Source organism: Macrobrachium nipponense, chromosome 7 (genome assembly GCF_015104395.2).
Source record: "Macrobrachium nipponense isolate FS-2020 chromosome 7, ASM1510439v2, whole genome shotgun sequence".
Lineage (NCBI taxonomy): Eukaryota > Metazoa > Arthropoda > Malacostraca > Decapoda > Palaemonidae > Macrobrachium > Macrobrachium nipponense.
In genome coordinates, this window is record NC_061109.1 from 112,499,016 (window position 1) to 112,518,053 (window position 19,038).

General features: G+C 45.5%; 1 protein-coding gene across 4 annotated transcripts in view; it reads left to right on the forward strand.

Moving 5' to 3' along the window:
* LOC135217135 (cadherin-23-like) overlaps positions 1 to 19,038 on the forward strand; it is a 127,967-nt gene that overhangs the window by 90,871 nt on the left and 18,058 nt on the right. For 3 of the 4 annotated variants that reach the window (XM_064252842.1, XM_064252843.1, XM_064252846.1), the window contains exons 28-30: positions 10,216 to 10,323; positions 11,122 to 11,349; positions 12,588 to 12,786. In XM_064252842.1, coding sequence (XP_064108912.1) covers positions 10,216 to 10,323; positions 11,122 to 11,349; positions 12,588 to 12,786 — 535 coding nt within the window. The remainder of the gene's footprint in view (positions 1 to 10,215; positions 10,324 to 11,121; positions 11,350 to 12,587; positions 12,787 to 19,038) is intronic. The other variant, XM_064252845.1, reaches the window with a different exon arrangement.

The following is a 19,038-nucleotide window of genomic DNA, read 5'->3' on the forward strand; positions in this document are numbered from 1 at the left end:
AGGCCGCGAGGCGCCAGGCGCGCGAGGCTCCAGCCAGGCTCTAGGCGCCATTCAGGCACAAGGCTCCAGCCAGGCGCGAGGCGCTAGCCAGGCTCCAGGCTTCACCCAGAAGAGATCTATATCAAAGAATGCCCTGGCCTTCTTTGAGACAATGTGATCTCCTAAGCACTTGACAAGTGCATTGATGATTCCTTCAAACAGCTGAGAATTAAAAGCGCATGAAGTGCGAGCTTTTCGGTATTCTTGTTCTTTCCTTAACAATATGTCATAAGGACATATTAGCTGTCACATACGGGAGATGCAACTCTGTGTTGACTTCCCATATCCGAAGGATGTCAAGATAACCTACGAGAGATCCTTCTCTCTTGGTTGATACGTGTCTGCGGATACATTGCTGGGATAGGGAGCCGATACTGATCCTTAACTAGTGAGTTAAATTTTAGTTAACGTTGTTTTTTCTTTGGGTTGTTTGAAAGGAGTTTGGGGATAACTCTTTTCAACTTAAGCACTAACCCTCGTGTTAGGATCAGGTGATCGGGATCGGTGTTGTGCTCCTTAATTATGCCACTAGGCATAGGCATATTGTCATGTAAGAGGCTCTGTCGAGTAAATGGATAAGACCCCATCGACAGACCCACAAGAACTCTTAGCCATAGGTCACATCCTCGCTGAGGCTCTTGAGGCGAAGCAGATTCCTAGGCATTAGCCATGGAATCTTCCACCTGAACAAGTAGGAACCAAGGTTTTATTTATTTATTACCTACAATGTATGTTGTTTACCTGTCTATTCAGTAAATAGTTGTCTCTTACCCACCACCAAGGGTGTCAATCAGCTAAGTATATATCTGCCGGGGAAGTTGCATGTACAAAAATGATATTGTTAGAATACAATAAAGTTTTGTACATACTTACCCGGCAGATATATACGATGAATGGCCCACCCAGCCTCCCCTCAGGAGACAGGTGGAAGAGAAAATCTGGTTCTAGAACGGGAACGGTTCCTATTCCTGCCACCCAGCGGCAGGGGGGTAGATCACCTGACCTACCTGCAGCGTGTGCCGCGAAATTCGAATTTCTGTCGGACGTCAGAGACATAAGCTAAGTATATATCTGCCGGGTAAGTATGTACAAAACTTTATTGTATTCTAACAATATCATATTTTTGTATGAGGACCTTTTACTATGTAAATGACTAAATCATCATACCTATCAAGTAGTATGTATTTTATTGACAATTACTGTTTTACTGTGTACTGTATTACACTCGTGTAGAAATTTGCCCGTTTTAAAATTATTGAGCTGTAAAATTTCAGTAGGATATGCAAAGCGTTAATATAGTATTTTATTTTATGCAAGAATTGTCTTATTATGTAATAGTAAGCCTTTTTCTCACTGCTAATTTCTTCGTCTAATAGGAACAATTAGAAGCAAATGTGTGACTGAAGAAAGGTTAATTGTAAACTATACCAGTGTGTATTCTTTTTGCATGTCATATTGTAGTTATACCTAGGAAATATGTCTGAAACATTTACTGATGGCATTGTCTAGAATATTCTTGTCATTCTTTTTGTTTTATATTATGTTGGTAGGTATGTTGATTTGTATTTTTACATTTGTGCATCAGTGGAAGAATAAGGATTTTAGAGAGGTACGAAATTCATGAATCCCAATAGGATCAGTTGAAAAAATTCATAGTTTATACATATCAACAGTAAAAATTTACATAAAAGTAACACAGGATGAAGATAGTATAGCTTCCTAATCTAACCAAACCTAACCTAGCATGCTAGATTTTACCTGGCTTAAAGTACTATTAAAAAAAAAAAAAAAAAAAATTTGTACAGAGAAGCTCCTGACCTAACCGAAGGGTATCAGCTCGAGCATCATAAATTATTAAAAATAAGGTGCTCTCATGCTACATATATATACTGGGTAATGGGGCTCTTAGCTAGAAAAAACACATTTTATTTAGTTTCTTTCCCAATTCTGGTAATTTGCTCTCAGCCAAGGATTGTTTTGTGGAGGAGAGGCATTTATAAGTGGAAGAAAGTGTCATGAAAACTTGGAGGAGTCAGAAATCATTTGGTTACTCTAGCTCAAGAATTTATTAAAATATTTGAGTACTTTAGCATAAGAATTTATGAAATTTTAATTAGATCTAGAATAATACATGCTCTTAGAGGACCTATCACCTCCCAGCTGTAGCCAGTGCCCAAGAACTGTAAATATTAGTTGTATTTGCAACTTTTTATTGTAAACCTCTATATAGGAGAGTTTCTTGTCATGTTCAATTGTAATTGGTAAACAAAGAATGTAGTATGCACATACCAAAGCACATACAACACTTGGAAACACAATAAAATTATACTTAAAAGACTTCATTATAATTTTTATTTAATTTTTAATGTGGTTAGATTCTTTCTTGTTATAAAATAATTGTGAAATAGATGCAGAGGTGCTAGACCTACTTTGGAGAGAAGGGTCTTTTAGGACTCTCTTTTGACAATCCTTGGTGACAGTTGTAGGAATGCTTAATGCACAGTAATGAAAATGCGCTAGACTACATATGAAAGAAAAAATTACAGACTTTCCAGTCATGTATACAGTGGTAGCAAGTAGGGGTACTGTATCCTGACTTGCCTTAAGTTCATGGTGTGATTCTTCAGTCCTCGAATGTATTTTTGTAACATGCTTAATTCCAATTTAGTTACATAATTTATTCAAATCCCATTTTTTTTATTACATTCAGCTTCCTCATACGTATACATATATTTCCCTATATAATATACAGTACCTGTATTGAAAAATTAGACTTGTTCCGATACGTAATACAAACCATCGGTCCTTTAACAATAGGAAGTAGCTAGCGGCAGCTGGAACGGTCGTAAGCTTCGAACAAGGGGAGAACGGTAGTTAACTGCTTGTCCGAACAAATCACTTTTGCTTTCGGCCGTGTGAGGATAGGACGTGCTCGTCATCGCTCTGCCCGCTTTGTCGTTTGCTTTGAGTATCAGCCCTCTTTTTCCTAGTGTGATTGAGAGTATATGTTTGTAAGTACTTTGGCATTTCTTTTTTCATTGAAATAATGAGTGATCAAGAAATGGAGATTTCGCCGCGCCCCCCAGTCGCCCGTAGAGTGTGCCCCGGGCTGGAGGGGCGTAGATGCGGCGGATTCAGATCATTTGTGGATGTGGATCCACACGAAGTTTGTACTCGTTGTCGGGGGCGAGAATGCTCCCGCAACGAGCCATGTGTAACATGTATGCATTGGTCCGAGGCGCAGTGGGTTCTGTACGAGGGCAGGAAGAGACTTAGGCCGCCAAAGAAGTCATCGGAAAGTCCAGTGACTCCTTTGGTAACGGACACTTCGTCTTCTTTCCTGCCCCCCGGCCAGCCCCCACGTTTCGCGCCTTCCCCTGCGGGGGGGGTAGCGGAGTCCTTCTCCTCTCTCGATCCGTCGAGTGTGGAGGAGGGCGCCCGCTACCCGGACATCCAGTTGTACTCGGGGTCTTCCGTCCGCTCTGGGGGGGGTTCTTCTCCCCCCAGGCGTGAGGAACCCCTCTAACTAACCCGACTGTTGCTTCCGCAGGTGTGCCATCAGCGAAGGACGACCTGGGACAGGTGTGGGAGTCGCTGGGACTGCAGGGAGTGCCTAGCATACAGGGGTTGATTCAGCGGTTGGCGGGGTCGGCAGTGGTCACTCATGGTACGGTAACCACTACTACCACCACTATATCTACACCAGCATATGAGATGCCACCGCACTTGGTGTATACACCACATGTAATGTCGGTGACAACCACGGCTGCAGTACAAAAACCGATTGCTGCCGTACCAAAGAGGACGGTGCCACCACCACCTGGGTTCTTTGTATTGCCGACCCCGGACTTCCGCTGCCCCAAGAGTACCCCCCTGGACCTGCCGCCAGTGCCGAGGATGACGGTAGCTGCCGACAGGACGCCTGGCTCTCCTGTGGTACCTGCCGTGCCGGCCGTACCTGTTGCTGTCCCTGCTGCTCATTCCCTTTCAGATAACGCGCATGATGTTCCTGCTGTTCCTGCTGTTCCTGGACCTGTTCCTGTTGTTCCTGCTGTTGGTGGTGCTGTCACAGTCTCAGGTCTTTCCGGACAGGTGCAGTCGGGCCCTGTTGCTTCGGCAACTGCCCCGGCTCCCTCCTGGATGGAAGACCTGACGTCTGTCCTGCGGAGCCTGGCGAAGAAGAAGAGGAAGAAGAGGAAGATGTCGTCGTCGTCTTCGTCGTCTGCTGCCTCCTCTTCCCCTTCGACTTCTAAGGCTAAACAGCCGAAGAAGAAGAAGGCTGCCTCCTCCCCCCCTAAGAAGACTCCTTCGGGATCTTCTAAGGGCCCGTCTCGCTCAGGCGAGTCGGGGAGCTCTTCTGCTGGTCCTCCTGTTCCTTCGGGAACGGGGCCCGTCTCTTCCTCTGCAAAGAAGAAGACGACGGGGACCAGAGGTGCACCAGCCTCGGCTGGTGCGTCCTCACCTGGTGTTAGCGGTTCTACCGCTAAACCAGGTTTCGTCTCGGCCGCTTCTCGTTCGCGAGAAGTACCGAGTGGACGCTCTTCCACGGGAGACCGTCCAGCCAAAGTCTTGACGTCCGAGCTCGCTCGCCGTCAAGACAGCGGCGCAGAGCAGAAGACTGGCGAGAGTCGTGCACACGACTCTCGCCAGGCCAGTGGACGCTCTCGCAGCGATCAACTGGCTGCTCGGGCTGACGTGACGGTCGCTGACCAGCCACGGGTTGAGGCGAGGAAGAGGTCCCCGCGGCCGCCGGTACCAGCCACGGCTGGTACCAGCGGCTCGACGCGCCGAGAGGACGCTGGCCGGTCTCGACGCGACAGAGAGCCTAGCAGGTCACCTGACCGCCGCTCCCGTAGGGACCAGGCGGAGACGGTGACCAGCAGCAGCTCGCCTGATGCTAGAGATCGGTCTCGACGTTCTCAGCCGAGCCTATCGCCCCAGGCGAGCGGCAAGGCTAGGCCTGCTGCTCGATCGCCACCGCGGGTTGACGATCAGCAGCAGCCCTCCACGCACGCTGGTCCTGCCAGCGAGTGAGGGGGGAGCGTCAGGTCTGCCTCTCCCGTACCTTCAACCTCCTCGGGCTATACCGGGAGGAGCGAGGTACCGAGGAGTGATCACGAGAGGTGCGCCGCTCGTGACCCAGCTATGACGCCGTATGGCTCAGGCACGGTTTTAGGACTGACCAGAACATATGCGCAAGTAGTTGGAGGCGACCATCAGGGGTCTGTCGCTGTTCCTCCTTCTGAAGGAGGAGTATCGCGGGACCTGTTCTTGCTGGAGGGACTGGACGGTCCTACTCCACAAGACGCAGTAACTCCCGAGATACAGAGGAACTTTGCAGAAGTCATTAAGCTGATTCGTCAGCATAATGACCTTGCGGAAGGATCGCCGCTACCACCGGCAGAGCCCACGTCCCGGCTCGAATCATTTTGGGGTCCCAAGAGGGAACCCAAAATGATGGTGGGGTTACCGCGATCAGAGCTTGCAGACTCAGTCCTGGATCAAGTGGAGAATCTCGTCTCAGGACGGGAGGATTCGCTGAAATCCGGACGGTCTTCTAAGCTGCTTCCTCCCCCTCTACAGCGTCAGAGGCGATTCTACGTGCCTTCGGAAGACCCGATACTGCCTAAACAGGTTAACCCGGAGTTAGCGAGGCTGACTCCAGGTGTGTCCCTGCAGCAGCTCCTGTCGGAGAACCTATGGTTCTCGCAGCAGGAGGCACTTGCCCTGGAATCTACCGCTATGGCAGCGTTCCAGGCAGTCTCTTGGTTGGATTTGTGGTCCCTCACAATATCCAAAGTAGCGGCCGGCTCCGGGAGTTCTGCTCTCGAAGACGACGCTTCTTTCAGGAGACTGTGCCAGTCTGGAGGAAGAGCGATCTCTTACCTCGCCCATCAGACTGCTAACCTGTGGGCCAACTTGGTTCTTCGACGTAGGGACGCAGTCCTTACCCGAGTGACCAAGGGGGCCGGGCGTGAGGCGGCACTCGGGCTTCGAAATGGACCCATTAGGAGTTCCCCAGCTCTCTTTCCCGGAGAGATGGTGGACGCTGCGGTGGAAAGGCGGCGCACTGACGACAGTGACCGCTTAGTTCACCAGGCAGTCTCGAAGGTTACTGGGCAATCTCGAGCAACTGCGGCCAAGCCAAAGAGCTTGGCTAGCGCTTCCACGGCGGCGAAGACGGTTGCACCGTCCAAGCCCCGTGCGAAGACTCCTGCTGTTTTGACTTCCGCTAGAGGAGGCCGTAATCAGCCCTCCTCCCAACCCTCCTTTCCCCGAGGAGGTGGTGGAAAGAAGTCGAAACGAGGAGGGAAACGCTAGGGACGGCGTTCCCCCTCACCTGCTGCCGGAAGTGGGGGGGTGCCTGGCGAGCCATTGGGCGACTTGGCAGCGCTACGGCGCCGAGAACTGGATAGTAGACGTCCTTCGGGAGGGATATCTACTACCCTTCGAGTCTCGGCCCCCCCTCATCTCCAAACCGGTCCATCTACAGACCTATGTCCGGGGATCAGCAAAGGACAACGCTCTTCGACAGGAGATCAAGACCATGCTGGCGAAACGAGCTGTAGAAATCGTGGAGGACCAGTCACCGGGCTTTTACAGCCGCCTCTTCCTAGTGGAGAAGGCATCGGGGGGCTGGCGTCCGGTGATAGACCTCTCCCCCCTGAACCGCTTCGTTCGCACGACGCGGTTCACGATGGAGTCGGCACACTCGGTGCTCGACTCGATCAGGGGGAACGATTTCATGCTTTCAGTGGACTTGAAGGACGCGTATTTTCAAATACCCATCCATCAGTCCTCCAGAAAGTACCTCCGCTTCATCTTCGACGGGACGGTGTACCAATTCAGGGCACTTTGTTTCGGTCTCTCAACCGCCCCACAGGTGTTCACGCGAGTGTTCACTCTGGTGTCAGCTTGGGCCCATTCGCACGGGATACGTCTTCTGAGGTATCTCGATGATTGGCTAGTCCTGGCGAGCTCCCGCTCGCAGTTGCTACAGGACAGAGATCGACTCCTCAAGTTTTGTCGCGATCTGGGGATCGTGATAAACTACGAGAAGTCCGATCTCGAACCCAAGCAGAAGATGAAGTACCTGGGTATGCTGATAGACACGGTAGCAGGGCAGGTCTTTCCCGCAGACTTGCGTATCAGCAAATTCAGGGAGGCAGCCGGCCGGTTCCTGTCTCGGCAGGAACAGGCAGCACAGCAATGGCAAGTCGTGATCGGCCATCTGTCGTCACTCGAGAAGTTAGTCCCTCACGGGCGTCTTCACCTGCGGTCTCTCCAGTGGAGGCTAAGGGAGAGTTGGTCTCAGGCCAAGGATCCTCCTTACTTTCCCGTGGCTCTCACGGACAAGGTGAGGCAGGACCTAGCCTGGTGGCTCGACGACAAGAACCTCTTAAGAGGAGTGCCCATCCGCACTCCCCCCCCGGAGATGCTTCTGTTCTCAGACGCATCGACCGAGGGATGGGGCGCACACCTGGAGGAGTTGCTGACTGCAGGTGTGTGGGACCATCACGAAAAGCACCTTCACATCAATGTCCTGGAACTCAAGGCGGCGTTCAACGCTCTCCAAGAGTTTCAGGACCGCTTGGTGGGACACTCAGTGGTGTTGATGTGCGACAACACCACAGTAGTGGCATATGTCAACAAGCAGGGGGGGCTAGTGTCTCTTCCGCTCCATCAGTTGACGGTGCAGGTGCACGAGTGGGCCACGGCTCACTCGATAGAGCTGTCAGCACGCTACATTCCAGGCAAGAGGAATGTAGTAGCGGACAAGCTCAGCCGTCGGGATCAGGTGATAGGGACCGAATGGTCTCTACACCAAGACGTGGCGGAAAGGCTCTTCAACCTGTGGGGGCGACCGGTCGTAGACCTGTTCGCCACCCGGCACAACAGAAAACTTCAGGTTTTCTTTTCAGCCGTGCCGGACCCATGGGCGGCTGCAGAGGACGCTCTCCAACACCCCTGGGACAACCTCTTCGCCTACGCCTTTCCTCCCTTCTGTCTGATTCGGAAAGTGATCAGTCGAGCACTGGTCACTCCCAATCTCAGAATGATCCTGGTGGCTCCCAAACGGCCTCAAGCCGTTTGGTATCCGAACCTGCTGGCTCTTCTTGCGGACGCACCGAGAGAGCTACCCAATTGGCACAACCTTCTAGCCCAGCCACACGTAGAACGGTACCACCAAGCAGTCCAGTCCCTTCAACTTCACGGCTGGCTGTTATCCACCATCTCTTGCGAACGAGAGGCTTTTCTCGTAGCGCAGCAACAGAGATGGCTGGACACGTCCGACAGTCCTCTGCAGCTGTGTACCAGGGGAAGTGGGCCGTCTTCTGTGGTTGGTGTCGTAGACAGGGTCTGTCTCCTCTCAGAGCCACTCTTCAGCAGGTAGCGGATTTCCTCGTGTTTCTTCGCCGAGAGAAGCTCCTCTCAGTACCCACAGTAAAGGATATAGAGCCGCCCTGGCTCTCGTCCTAAAACTGAGGGGACTGGACATCTCTAACTCGTTCGAGATTTCCTTGCTAATGAGGAGCTTCGAAAGGTCTTGCCCACCCAGGGAACTCAGGCCCCCTGCGTGGGATGTGACTCTCGTCCTTAGGAGTTTGACTCGGAGACCCTTCGAGCCACTCCGAGAGTCGTCAGACAGGGATCTGACCCTCAAGACCCTCTTCTTGCTGGCCCTGGCATCGGCGAAGAGAGTAGGGGAACTACATGGTCTGTCTTATGATGTTAAACACACCAGAGGCTGGGGATCTGTGACGCTCGATTTCGTCCCGAACTTCGTAGCCAAGACTCAGAATCCGTCGATCCCTGACGACAGGTTCGAGTCTTTCACGATCCCCTCCCTTCTGGACTTCACCGATAACGATGCGGATGAGATGCTGCTTTGTCCTGTGAGGGCGCTACGGCGCTATCTGAAGAGAACTCGACACCTCAGGCCTGAGTGTCGACGCCTCTTCGTTAGCACTGGGGTTACCAAGAAAGAAGTTTCCAAGAACACGCTTTCTTTCTGGCTACGTGAGGTGATCAGGAGAGCGTACGAGGCTGATGGTAGCGACGACATCCGTACGCTCCGACCGAGAGCCCACGAAGTCAGAGGTATCGGACCCTCCTTAGCGTTCCGTAAGAACTTCTCCGTGGCGCAGGTCCTGAAGGCAGGTGTCTGGGCCAACCAGACCACCTTCACGTCCTTCTACCTTCGGGATATTGCCCACAAGTCCTTGGATACTTTTTCCTTGGGACCTGTGGTGGCTGCTCAACACGTTGTGTAAGCTTACCCAGCACCCGAGCAGGCAGAACAGCATCGATTCCTGGTATGACTGGGAGAATGAATGTGCGAATGAGAGAGTGACTGGCTTCTCTTCACCATCTTTCTCTACCTCTACCTGTGGGCAGAGGGATACGGTCGTTACCACGCTGGAAGGGAGTCAGATGCAGGTAAGCTATTCAACCGAGCTCCATCCTATCTCTTTAACTAGAGATAGGAGTGTATATCCACCACTTTCTCCAACAAGGGGGAGAAAGTGGATGCCTACATGAGACAAACCCATTACTTTATATTTGCTCATGTACAGGAAAAGTTCTTACAATGCTGGTACGAAGAGATACGCTTGCCTCTCTCTTAGTACTCGGCCCAGAGGTCTGACCATTGATCCTGCGGTGCACACCCCGATCAATCGGACAGAGGCTTGGATCCCTCCCTCGCTCTTACGACCAGGGAGGCATTCCAGGGATGGACGAACACCAGTCTGTTCATCAAAAGACTCAGATTCCTCCCACCAAGAAGTGAGTCTTCCTATTGTTAAAGGACCGATGGTTTGTATTACGTATCGGAACAAATGACAATTTGTCGAAAATTGCATTTTTCCTAACTATACAAACCTGAGGTCCTTTAACAATAGGAAGTAGCTAGCGGCAGCTGGAACGGTCGTAAGCTTCGAACAAGGGGAGAACGGTAGTTAACTGCTTGTCCGATCGTCGCGCGGCAACAAATCACTTTTGCTTTTGGCCCATGCAAAATACGCAGAGTGAGGGGTGGCATGAGGAGGGACTATATGTAAAGGACCTCAGGTTTGTATAGTTAGGAAAAATGCAATTTTCGACAAATTGTCATATTTGTAAAAGAGATGTAATTATCCATTAAACAATATATTGATGTTTCTGTTTGAGTAGGTGTATGTGAATGATACTAGTGGACAAAGTGACAGAGCTCGGGTATTCATTTACCTCCTACGGGAAGATCAGCGGGTCAGGTTCATCCTACGACAATCACCTGATGAGGCAAGTCCTTCAGTATATCGTCATCTCTTTCCTGGGAGTTTGTACAATATTTATGGTTTGGTTTTCTGTTTACCTAGCAGCAGGATTAGATACTCCAGTGGAGTTACTTTTTAAAAATTCACTATACCCCAGTAACCAGTTTGATTTGATTATTGCCCAGTGATTTGTTGTTTTGTAGGAGAAAATATCAATGACAAAGTTATAGGGTAACTATGATTATTGCATTGGAGTATCATTTAGGTATTTTGGCTTGGAGATCCCAAATACTAGTAAACATAATGTATATGTACAACTTTTGAATGAAGTGCACTAAAGAGTAAAATTAAATAATACAGTAGTAGGTAAAAATCTTCCTTGCTACTTTTCTGTGAGACAAGCTAATAATGTATCAGCAATAGCAGCACTAGATCATTGAGGTTCCTTTCCTTTTTGCTACCCAAAGAACAAGTTTCTTCACCTGAGTTAAGGCTAGTCTTTTTAAACTGAGAATTGGTGTACATGATTGTTTAAGTGGAATTCATGTTAGCCTTGCTCAAAGATGCTATACATCATTTTCAAAGAATGCCTTCATATTGCTGTTCCTGCAACTTTGAAGGTGACAGCTAGTTAGTTATCTTAATAGTGATCATGTACTATCATAGGTAGCTCACCCTTCATGAGTGCTAAACAAAATTTTATAAAACAAAAAATTCTTAGTAATGAAGGTTTCATTCCCTTACTGATATGGTATTAAAGCATATTAAACAAATTATTCTGGGCTTTTAATTATTTACTTTATGGTTGTTATATTATTTTCAGGTGCGTGAACAAGTGGAATACTTCCGCGATTACTTAGGAAATGTAACAGGAGCCATTGTAAATGTGGATGATTTTCGAGTACATGAAAATCATGATGGGACTGTTGACAAAACTAAAACTGACCTCTACCTTCATCTAGTCAACCGAGACGATAACTCTGTGTTAGAAGTTAAAGAAGTTTTAGCGATGATAGATAAAAATGTGGAGTACCTGGATCATCTCTTTAAGGTAAGATTGAGCTTGGCTACTTTGTTTTCTTGGTTATAAGATTTTGTTAGTTATTCCTTCATATCTTGGATCATATAAACTGGTTATACAGAATTTTGTTTCTGCACTGTACTTATTGCTGTATTTTTTTATATGAAATTGTAATGATTATTGCAGTACTGTATGTAGTGCATTATTGTATGTAGTAAGATCTGTGGTGGAGGTTGCTTACTAAGAATAACTCCTAAGCTCCTAACAGGCAGCTCTTCATACTTCTGAAAATGTTCAGTTTTTGTAGTATGTACGGTTATTGTCAAAAATAATTTTTTCATGCATTTGAGCTTTACAAAATATTTGGACATATTTGTAGTTTGTAATTTTATCTTACCCAAGCATCATAACTAGTTTAGTGTTTTGATTCAAGCATACAATTTTTTTTGTATTCTTGTTAGTTTCCATAATGTAAGATTTGAATTATGAAAATTCATAGACTGGTAATTGTATATTACCTCCACTTGCTGAATTTTTTTTTTATTTTGCAAGTCAGGATATTATCTTACATTTAGTACATATGTATCAAAAACAGAAAACAATTTATTATGAACATTTTCACTGCATGAAGTAGAATGTAAACTTCTTCACATATAAAAATGGTTAAATCATTGCATTTCTCTCTTGAAACATTCCTGAGAGTGAATGGTTTCGTGTAATAATAAAGCTATCAGAGTAAAGAGATATCAACTTTCTGTACATAAATTGTACCTTTGGTTATTCCTGCGGATATGTTCAGCTTACATTTTATAAAATCCTGTCATGGTGCACTGTGACTCAGAACTGTCCTCTGTATGCAGTACTGAAAACTATTTAAGACAAAAAACTAGTAGTATGTCATTGTATTTGTTTTACTTTTAATTCTTTACTTTTTATATTAATAAATTTTATTTACTTTATCCCCGATTGACAGTGAAAATAGTTTAGTAAAGTCATAATTGCATTTTATAAGACTCAAATCCATTTTATCCTAGATCTGATTTCCTTTGTTTTTAGAGGACAGTGCTTTATTGCTACCTTCATAACAATTAGTACATATGAGCATCCATGTATCTGATTAAAGTCTTGCTTGTTTCTGTTAAAAGCAGTTCTGTAGTTAGCAAACTTATGATAAAGCCAGAGTAGCAGTATAGGGGCAAAATTGATTTTAAGGCTTAGACTCAACTAACCAAGCTTTTTTACTAACATCTTCCCTACTGGTATCCCAGGAACTAAATGTGTTGGACACTCAGCGTGCAGAACTTGTAACTGCTGGAGTAGCTGAAGACAATCTCCTCTTCCTGTGGCTAGTTGGAGTCATTGTGTTCCTCACTCTACTGCTAGTACTCACCGTGGCACTTTGCCTCTCTCAAAGGGCGCGATACTCAAGGCAACTGAAGGCTGCAACTGCTACTGCATTTGGAGAATGTAAGTAAACATCTTTTTAAATAATGATTAATGTATTATACCGACACCTTTTATTTAGGTGAGCGAGTCAGAGACTTCTGACATGTCCAATTTAGTAGTTCTCTGGTATCATAGCAATATTTTACTAGAAATAGTGCTAAAGAGGACACATTTCACTGGGCGACACGGCTTCCTCGCCCAGAAATAGATTTTTCCTACGTCAAAATCCCTTATTTAAGATTTATTATTAGTACCTATTTAATCAAACACTACTAGTATTTACAATATACAAAGAGGCCTTTACCCACAACCTGTCTCTTTAAGTCTTAAGTGTGCACATATTTGTCATTTATTGTTTTGGGGGGTCTCGTCTACAAAGTGTTTCTGGCATAAAACACTAAAAAACATAACAGCAAAAGAGAAATTTAGATAACTTACCTTGTTACAAAGCGGTAAGTCAAGAGACTTATCGTTGATGCAAATTTTCCATCTTTTCTGCAAAACTGTGCTGTCATCTTAATTGTATGGTCTCTTATTAATTCTATTTTGCTGTACTGCAGCACAAACTACTTCATCCTTATGATTCTATCTGAATATAAAGTTGTTATTTTTCCTCAAACCTCTACTATTACCTATTATGATGCTTTCATGATACGTATACGAATGAAGAATATGCTCCCAGCTAGCATCATAGATCAGCTTGGGTCTTGGGTGATTCATATGGTTGCACAAGACATTGTTGAATCAGAGTGCATTAGGTCTGCTGCATTCTACACACTTTCATTTTTTCATATTTTTGTGATTACATTACATTACACTTTTTTCCTTTAATAGTTTTTAATATTCAAAATCCCATTCATAATGTGATACCTGCTAATGTTGGGCTTCCTTTACTGCATGTGTAACTATTTGGATATTGCAGTATATTTCTACCTGTCAGGGTACTATTTAATCGTTCATGTTATTGTGCAATGCTCTATGACAGAAGTACATCACAGCTAGTACATGTATATGAATAAATGAATTGGTAAGTTCCTCACTATGCCAGAAAAAATTATTGTAAATTTCTGTGTCTATTTTTGACAAACTAAATTTAAAACTAAGCAAAGCAGCATCATGATACACAAAGACACCTACAAAGGAAAACTCTCCTATATTAAAAGGTTATCAAAATTCATTTGGTTCACTTTAAAAATAATTTACATTGTTGACATATCTTAGTTAAATTAGTGGTTTCAAAATCAAATCACAGTTGTTAAGTAGTACGTATATCCTTACACAAATTCTTTACATATGTTTGAAGATAATATCTAAGTTTGAAGATAATGTCTAAAACCTTCATCATTAATAGTGAAAAACTTTGGATCAGTCACAAAGACAAATTAACTCTTTAAAACTATTAGTACTGGAAAGTTTACACTGGCAGTTCCTTAGTTTTGCAGTGACAAGGCCCGTTACATCAAGGCTAATAATTTTGTTTGTATGTTACCTAGTTTCTTGAGCATATCTATCGAATTACCTGAATGAAGGTTGTAAATACTGGAGAAAAGGCCTAAAGGCCTAAGACCCTTAAAAATACATCACTATGGATTTGTTCCCCCATACATAGCTGTTTGTTTGTTTGTATGGAATTTTTACATAGCATTATTGTTATACAAAAAAAAGTACCTTTGCCATGGGACCATGGGAGTCATACTCCTTACAAAAGCTAGGTTCTTCATTAAAGCAAATCAATTAAAACACAACTCTGCTCTTTATAAAATAAACAGCAAACACTAATTTAGTCAGCTACATATCCATTCTTAGTATATTTGCTTTCTACGGTATAACACAAAATTCTAGGTACTTCAGAACTGTAAATGAGTGAAGAAAAAAAAGAGCAATACAATTGCAAGTGAAAGATATAATGCAAAAATTTACAACAGTGACATAAGGTTTACATTTAAAATAATGAGTAGAAAAGGATTTTGACGTAAGGAAAAATCTATTTCTGGGCGATTGGCTCGTGTCGCCAGCGAAATATCCTTTAATCTATTATTTCTAGGGTAAATGTACTAACACATACCAGAGAATAAATAAAATAAAGAAAAAGGTCAGTATGACTGACTCGCTCACCCTCTAGGAGGGTGTCGGTATGAACACTAGGCGAGTGAGACCACTACCACGAGCCAAATGCCAATAGAAATCTCCCACTACAAAACCCTCCAAGAGGGGAGCCGTCCCACAAAGGGAGCAGCTCGTACTACTACTACACCATCCCATGCTTGCGACTGCTGCGCCTCTAGTGGCCATCCTGAAGTTAGCAGACAATCTTGAGCGAAGGGATGGGTCGGGGGGGTATTTCGCCTGGCAACCGAGCCAATCGCCCAGAAATAGATTTTTCCTTACGTCAAAATCCTTTTTCTGGGCTCAGCTCGTGTCGCTTGCGCGAAATCGTACCAGAGAAACAGCACAAGATTGTAAACAAAGTAAATAAAATATAATAAAACAAAATAGGTCTCAAATAAAAGATACAAAATAAAAGAATGAATATAATTGCTAAAAAGATACAAGTACACAGTAAAACAAAATCAGAATTATGCTTAAATTACCCTTAAATCTAATTATGTTAATAATATAAGGTAATTTACATATATACAAATAGGTACAATGATTACCTATCACAATAAATCTGTGTAACAACATGTATCAAAAATAGAAATAGCAATTAGTATAAATTTACATAAAAATTTGATCAATGATAAAATAAAATATCTTAGGAATGTATATGACTTAATATACAAAACCCGTAACCATTGCATTATGATGTATCCCCTAGCATAAAATAAGGGGATAACATCTATGAGATCAGTATGGTAATCAGATGTGAGTGTCCCTAACCAGACAAAAGGGGCACTATACAATCATAAAGCAGCTAAGACACAAGGTAAATGTTAATGAACAAGGCAGGAATAGACGAACTGTTGGGTGAGGCAGGTAGAAAGGGGGACTGAATCTTCTACTATAATCTAGCTAGAGTCAGGGGAAACTATGTTACCCGCTGCTACTGCTGGGAATTTCAGAGCTTCCAAGGACTTAAGGTAGTGACGTTTGAACACTGTCGGCGATTTCCATCCGGTATACTTCTTTAAATCAGCAAAATTCATATGTTGGAAGTAATTAATTGAGGTGGCTACTGCCCTGACATCATGTGCTTTTGGAAAGGAGTCAGGATTGGCTTGTTTGATAAAGTACAGGATTTGTTGCCTGATGCCTTTAGTGGATAAAGTACCACCTTTTTCCCTCCTAAAGAGGGGCCCCGATGAGGAAGAGGAGGTCCTGGATAGAAAGGCTCGTAAGGTTGAAACCGGACAAAGGGAAACATCTTGTGGAAGGGGTAGTACCTTCCAAGGTTCCCACCTCATCAAAGGATCTTCATTCTTTGCTAAAAAACTACGTTCCGGAGAAAGTAGCACTTCCCCCGTGGGAAGGAAGTGAATATGATCCGGATCTCTGGATAAAGCCGACAGTTCTGAAATTCTTGCTCCTGAAGCTAGGCTTAATAAAAACAGAGTTTTTCTTAGGAGCATCATAAACGAGCATGTGTCATTATCGGTTTCGGAAGAAGCCAGTTTTAGAACATCGTTTAAGAACCATGAAACTGACGTAGGCCTGACAGAGGGCCTAAGTCTAGCACATGCTTTAGGAATAGACGAGAAATAGGTATCTGTCAAGTCTATGTTAAATCCAAATTGGAATATCTTTTTCAATGCTGACTTGTTTGTCGTAATCGTGCTAGCTGCTAAACCCTTTTCAAATAAAGATCTGAAAAAGGATATAGCAGAATTAACTGTCATGATTCTGATATCTGACTCTCTCAGGAAGATTGCTAACTTTTTGACGGCAGCATCATACTGCCTCAAAGTTGAATCCCTTTTATCGGATTCCAGGAAAAGAATATTCTGAGGGTCAATATTCGCATCTCTTTTTTGCCGCAAACTTCATGAAATCCATAAAGTTAGGGTTTTGAGAATCCCTGAGGAAGCGAACACAGTCTTCGTTTGTACTGACTGGGAGAGCTTGGGACTGGGGATCCGAAGGGGACGAAGACCCAGTTCCAGGATCAGGGGGTACCAATTGCTCTTCGGCCAGTCTGGGGCTACTAGAGCCACTTGACCCCTGAATGTCCTGAGTTTGTCTAAGACCTTCATAAGGAGATTCACTGGAGGGAAGACGTAAATCTTCTCCCAGTTGTTCCAGTCCAGAGCCAGGGCGTCCGTGGCGTAAGCCAGAGGGTCCAGGTTGGGGGCTACATAACACGGTAGTTTGTGGTTCGCTTGTGATGCGAAGAGATCCACCTGTAGCCCTGGGACTCTTTGAAGGATCCATTGGAACGAACTCTCGTCTAGAGACCATTCCGACTCTAGGGGTACTCGGATCGGGATAGGGCGTCTGCTATGACGTTTCTTACTCCAGCTATGTGGGTGGAGGAAAGATGCCAACTGAATTTGTCTGCCAGGGAGAAGATGGCTATCATGACGTGATTTAGATGACGTGACTTGGAGCCTCCTCTGTTTATGCAATGTACTACCACTGCGCTGTCCAAGACTAGCTTTATGTGGGAGTACCTTGGTGGGCGTAATCTTTTCAGAGTCAAGAAGACTGCCATTGCCTCCAGTACGTTTATATGGAACTGACGGAACTGGGGTGACCAAATTCCTTGCACCTTTTTGACCTGGGAGTACCCTCCCCAGCCGCTTAAGGACGCGTCTGTGTGGATGGTAATCCCTGGCGGAGGGAACTGAAGAGGGACTGACACTGACAGATTCTTGACTTTTGCCCACGGCCGAAGCCGGTTCTTTAGAATCAGAGGTACTGAGGATAGCTTGTCCCTGGACCTGACATTTGCTCGAGAGCGCCAGATCCTGGTTAGATCTTTCAGTTTGGCTTTCATTAAGATGTTCGTTACTGAAGCAAACTGGAGAGAGCCGAGGATTCTTTCCTGAGCTCTCCTCGATGCTAGTTTGTGACTTAGAAATTGCTTGACTGACTTCGCTATTTCTTTCCTTTTGGTGGATGGAATCGACAGAGTGTGTGAGGATAGATTCCATTGAATGCCTAGCCACTGAAAGTTTGACTCTGGGGTGAGTCTGGACTTGGATCTGTTTATCTTGAATCCTAGATATTCTAGGAATTGGATCACTTTCAGTGTGGCCTTGTTGCATTCTTCGACTGATGGGGCCCAGATCAACCAATCGTCGAGATACGCTACTACCATAATCCCTTGAGCTCTGAGCTGTTGCACTACTACTTCCGCTAGCTTCGTGAACACCCTGGGTGCCACGTTGAGCCCGAACGGGACTACCTTGAAGGAGAACGTCTGGTCTCCTATCTTGAATCCCAGATACGGACGGAAGTGTCTTGCAATAGGGATATGATAGTAGGCGTCTGTAAGATCGATAGAGGTGGTGACGGCCCGACGGGGAAGTAAGGTCCGCACCTGTGAGATCGTGAGCATCTTGAACTTGTCGCAGCGGATGGCTAAGTTTAAGCGGGACAAGTCTAAGATTACCCTTCTTTTGTTTGAGCCTTTCTTTGGGACGCTGAACAAGCGACCTTGAAATTTTAATCTCTTGACTTTGACTATAGCTCCTTTCTGAAGGAGGTCCTCTGCGTACTCTGTCAATTCCTTGGAAGGAAGTTGACGGAAAGGTCTGGCTGGAGGTGGGTTCGTCAACCAGCTCCAACCCAACCCTTTTTACACTATGCTCTGAGCCCACTGGCTGAAGTTCCACCGGTGGCGAAAGTGAAACAGCCTCCCTCCTACCTGAAGTTCCTCATTGGTTCTGGTAACCCCCTCGACCTCCTCTGAAGTGCTTTCCCCTATTGAAGGGGCCTCCCGATCCTCTCCCACGAAAGGACCGCTTACCTCTGCCTCCCTTGATCGAGCGGTCATACTTCTGAGAAGCTTGACCCTCGAAGGCTGGATTGTAAGCTGGAGAGATGGCGTATGAGGTGGAGGGTTGAGGCTGAGGGGATATCACATAAATAGGCTGTGATTGACCTTTAGACGTGGAGGGCTGAGCTGTCTGCACTAACGGCACTGTAGGAACTTGTTGAGGGAAGCGCGGCTGCTTCTTTTGGTAAGGTTGGAAACGTCTAGGCTTCCTTGTCCCTTACCTTTTGGTGTCAAGTCTTGCCTTCTCCTAGCCGTAAGACCCCAACGGTCCTTAAGGCTTTGGTTCAACCTCGTAGCCTCTGCTTGTACTTCCTTTACCATAGCCTCTGGGAAGA